This window comes from Atta colombica, unplaced genomic scaffold (genome assembly GCF_001594045.1).
Source record: "Atta colombica isolate Treedump-2 unplaced genomic scaffold, Acol1.0 scaffold120, whole genome shotgun sequence".
NCBI lineage: Eukaryota > Metazoa > Arthropoda > Insecta > Hymenoptera > Formicidae > Atta > Atta colombica.
This window is the reverse complement of record NW_017259207.1, coordinates 1,488,025-1,492,831: the sequence shown is the minus strand read 5'-3', so window position 1 is coordinate 1,492,831 and position 4,807 is coordinate 1,488,025. Positions and strand designations below refer to the sequence as shown.

The following is a 4,807-nucleotide window of genomic DNA, read 5'->3' as shown; positions in this document are numbered from 1 at the left end:
ATAAATATTTTTATATTTTTATTATATTTTATTTTTCCTATATCACTTTTAACAAATCTATTATTTAATTATTTATTATATGATTGAAACATATAAGAATTAATTGATCTGGATTCATGCACATGTCTATAGTCTCATGCATAGTACTTTTTAAGCAGTTGCTTCCTTAGGCTTATAGTGCAAACGACCATTGGCCAATGAAGCAGTAAAAATATCAACATGAAGGCGCTATATTTAGAAGATTTAGCATATTAGTATAGGACGATTTGAAAAGATTCACGTTTCTTTTTTTAAATAGCATTTAATTTCGATTAGTAGACTATATGTATATTATTTGTGCATGTTTTTGCTAGCAGTGCTAGCATCAGAAATTATCCAAACAAATAAATTTTACAAATATAATAAAATTTCATTTATTGCACAATAAACGTTGACTATAGTGTCAAACAATATTTTGTCAGCTTCCTCAAGAAACTCCTTGAAAATGAAATCGCCAGACCGAATGGTATCCAGCTGTCATACTGAAGCTATGGTTTCTTCGTGTCATGGTTTATTGAGCAGTGAGTCGAATCTGATGACCCAAAGTTTAGATCCTAATATGTTAACTGGTATGGCATTGAACAATAAAACATCAAACAATAGTTTGCAAGACATGGAAGGTAAAACAGTTATACAATTGATTAAATGGAGATGGGTTAGATTAAATGGAATTAGATTACGACAAAAGATATTTTATCCAGAGACATCAAGTCCTCTGCAAGCGGCTACAAAACTAGTACCAGTACCAGAGTCTCTGATGAGTCCAGATTTTCGTCCACCGTCTGGCCTTTCGCGAATTTTACCGAAAACTCCCACATCAAGTAAATTAAGCTCTCCCTGTCAAGTCACAATACCTAGTAAACCATCCATGGACGGCGATGGAAAGGCAATTCCGATCATAAACACCGTAAATCCAATGGCAAAAACGAATCTAAGCTGTATAAAAATGAACGCGCTTATGAAAAGTAGTTCCGCGACAAATTGCAGCGTCATGAGACCAAATATAGCGAAACCGATCGTGACATATGCTAATAGTAAATGTCCATACAGTGTGAAGATTAATAATTACGTTCAAAGCAAGACTTTGCCCGCGAAGAGAAGCACGAAGAGTCCTAATTTAGCTAGAAATATACAGCGACCGAAGAGCGCGAATGAGAGACTTAAAAGCAATTTGAACAAAGATGAGAGAGACGGCGATGCTGGAATTCAGAGCAGCGACGAGGATAGTGAAGTTTGTCAAGCGAAATTGGATAGCATTCGTCATAGAGCTATTCAAAGAAGACAAGAAGACAGTAACAAAGGTAAAACATTAAAAATATTAAGTGCAAGTATATTGATAAAACATTTCATCTATATTGAATGGATATATTCTTGCAGATCAAGATCAAACAGAGAAGGCTGCTATCTGTATTCAAAGAATGTGGCGAGGCTACCATACAAGAAATCTTAATAATAAAGCTACTAATATATTAAAAACGATTGATATGATAAGAACAAATAAATACATCCAGTAAGATTTCAATTCTTTCGTGCATAATTTATTTACCGAATAAAAAAAATGTACACATATAAAATATTTACAGGAAATTATCGACAGATATGGAAGCCACGAGAACCGCCCTCGAAAGCGAACATAAGTTACAATTATTGCAAATGCAAGCGATTAATGCATTGTGGAAGAAAGTAGTCAGTTTACAACCAGGCGGTAATCGAGAAAATACTTTCAGTGATACGGACAATACCCTGCAACCGAATGCGGATGTAGTAAATAATCTCGCGCAAACGTGCAATCTGCTTCATACCCAGGTAAGTTTTAGGAAAGATTTCTGTATTTTGCCAAAGGAAAGTAAAATTTTTTTATTTAAAAATCTTTTTTTATTAGGTTCAACAATTGCAAGACTCGATGACCGAGATAAAACGTTGCATGTCCAGCATGAAGCCAAAACCTGCTCTTGTCGATAATGGCGTCGCCACTCAAACGGAAATATCTGCCGTGCATACGCCAGCAGGTGAAGAAAATACGTTTCCTTATGGACGTCCTAATAGACCGCAAAGTCTGCCGATACATCAAACGATACATGAGGGAAACGAGAACAAGAGTTTTGCATCGAATTTAGTAGATAGCGTGCTGAAAAAAGTGTCACAATCTACTGACACGACGGATGACGAAGTCAATACAGATATTTTGAATTCAAATGAAAATCCCGAAATATTGACTTTAAACGAGAATCCCGAGATGTTCAAGAGTTGCGAAGAGATAATAGAATCTGACCTCAAACAAGCAGTTGAGAACGAGACGGACAACTATGAAAATATAATCGAGAATGCGACAATTGATAGTGAAGTATGCGAGGAAATGCTGTGTAAGGAGCTGCATAATTTGATTGAAACGGAAAATGGAGAAAATGCTTATGAAAACTGCGCGGATAATGCGGTTAATGGGGACGACAAGGAAGTCTGCTAGATTTGACATTGTCGAATTGAATTCCGCCAAATGCCTTGTGAGTAACCGTACGAAGCGAGAGAAAATGAAAAAAATGCTCACTGTAAATAAAAAATAATTCTATTTGTAACAATATTATAAAACGGGATTTAATTTTAATCGTGAACCGTTTTATTACAAAAAAGATACTTCGATCACAACAAGCTGCCATTCTGATCGAACAAAGTATCTATGTAGCTTAAGTAAAACAGATTGATTGATATGAGCAGTACAGTATAAATAATAGCAGCGAAATTATATTATTGAATATACAACGTTTGTCAGCTTGTGCAACATTTGTTTAGATTATACATATATTCTGTGAAAAACATTCGCATTGTGTATTTGTGTATATCATAAGGAATCTCAGAAATTTTCCGTCCGATTATGACGGTAATACATAATGATCGCATAAAACATACATCATACAAACATACATACAGCATAAAATATACATCATACAAATATACATACATCATAAAGTTTATCGAACTGGCCATTAGAGAATAGTTTCCGTAAAAAACCATTCCACTTAATTTATTTGCTACTTTCTTACCTCAATAGAATAATTTTATATTATTCCATGCCAGGAAATTATATTTCATATTTTAAGAACAATTTTTTTTTTTTAATTAAAACATACAATAAATATATATTTATATTATGATTATACTTATGATTATATTATATATATATATAATGAAATATAGCTCTCTCTACTTTATCAGTTTCTAGCTCTCTTTCGCGTAAAATTTCGTATTTATTAATTTATTTATTCATTAATTTATTTATATGCAAAGAAGCATTACTTTTAATATACAATAGATATATTAAAGTATTGAGAAAGATTAGCAAAAAGAAAATATGTTTTGAATCTAGTCAATATAGAATACCTTTTACATTTAGATACATTGTAGATATTTGAAAGAAAATTGTTATATAGAAATTACTTAATGTTATGAAATAAAATAAAGCGCATTCATTTTAACCTATTACATCGTTAAATAGCATGATTGAAAATGTAACTGCATTTTTGAAATTATCGGTTTCATCATTATTGATATAAGTATGTGCGATAAATACTCAATTATAGATTGAATAATTTCATATTCTGCAATCTACGCACACATACGTGAGCTTAATAAATTAATATTATATATCAGCTCTGCAGCATATTATTCTATATATATAATTGAATCTCCATATCTTTATTCTCAATCAATTTGAAGTTGGAATAAATAAACGGAGATAAATACGACTGAAATTTATACTCATTTTTGAGGTATTTTTGAAAATTTAATCTTAATAGAAAAAAAATATTTCATCAAAAGGTAGTATGAGCTATTCATGATTTATTTCGTGCTCTCCTAAAATAAGTTGTTTTATCTTATATACACTATATTTTAATATCAAAAACTGATATTCAAATTTACAATTTATTTTAATTTGATTTAACTTTTGCAAATAATTTTTCAAAAGAAAATTTTAATTCACTATCTTTTATGAAGATATGTTCTAATAATTTTGGCGATATTAAGAATTGAGTTGTTGATATAAAAATTACTCGATAAACTTCCATGCGAAGTACGGTACAGATTTTAAAATATAATTATTCCATTCATTTTTATATTAAAAGTAGTATTGATAAATCTCCTTAAATTTTCAAATATTTGAAGTTAATATTCTTAGAGTATTTATTAAAAATTTTGTTTTACAAATGTATAAGGTAGAAAAATGTGCTTAGTTTAAATTTATATTTTTGTGATTTTTTCGATATATATATGACATCAAAATTTCTTAATTCCTAACAGGTTGAGTAGATATACTCGTGAAATAAAAATATAGAAATATAATTACAATATATTGTATTTATTTAATATAATTCTCTAATTCATATAAATTATACATAAAGTAGTATAGTCTCTTATGATTATGCGTTATTTACACATTGCATTTAAAATTTATAGCTAATTATTTTAAAAAAATATATACACAGCCAGAGTTAAACATATATTATTGCCTGAATATTAAACATTTGAGGTATTTTTTTTACTTAATTTTATTGCGCTTTTGATAGAAATATATTTAAAAAAGTATATATAAATACAGATATCTTCGTAAATTTATCGTTAATAATAAGTACTATGACACATTGTACATTGTTATGACACATTGAATATTGATTTCAACATTGATCAGAGTAATTGACTGAAATTGACAATGAGTTATTTAAAAAGGAAAAAATGATATATGACTCTTGTATTAATAAGAAGAAATCGGATTTTT

The 4,807-nt window shown here is 29.7% G+C and overlaps 1 protein-coding gene across 1 annotated transcript in view; it reads left to right on the top strand.

Annotated features, from left to right (window-relative positions):
• Positions 1-3,106, top strand: part of LOC108694591 — a 6,153-nt gene extending 3,047 nt beyond the window's left edge. The window contains exons 9-13 of the mRNA XM_018204170.1: positions 462-659; positions 741-1,340; positions 1,417-1,549; positions 1,623-1,845; positions 1,922-3,106. Coding sequence (XP_018059659.1) covers positions 462-659; positions 741-1,340; positions 1,417-1,549; positions 1,623-1,845; positions 1,922-2,503 — 1,736 coding nt within the window. The 3' untranslated portion in view covers positions 2,504-3,106. The remainder of the gene's footprint in view (positions 1-461; positions 660-740; positions 1,341-1,416; positions 1,550-1,622; positions 1,846-1,921) is intronic.
• The last annotated feature ends 1,701 nt before the right edge of the window (positions 3,107-4,807 follow it).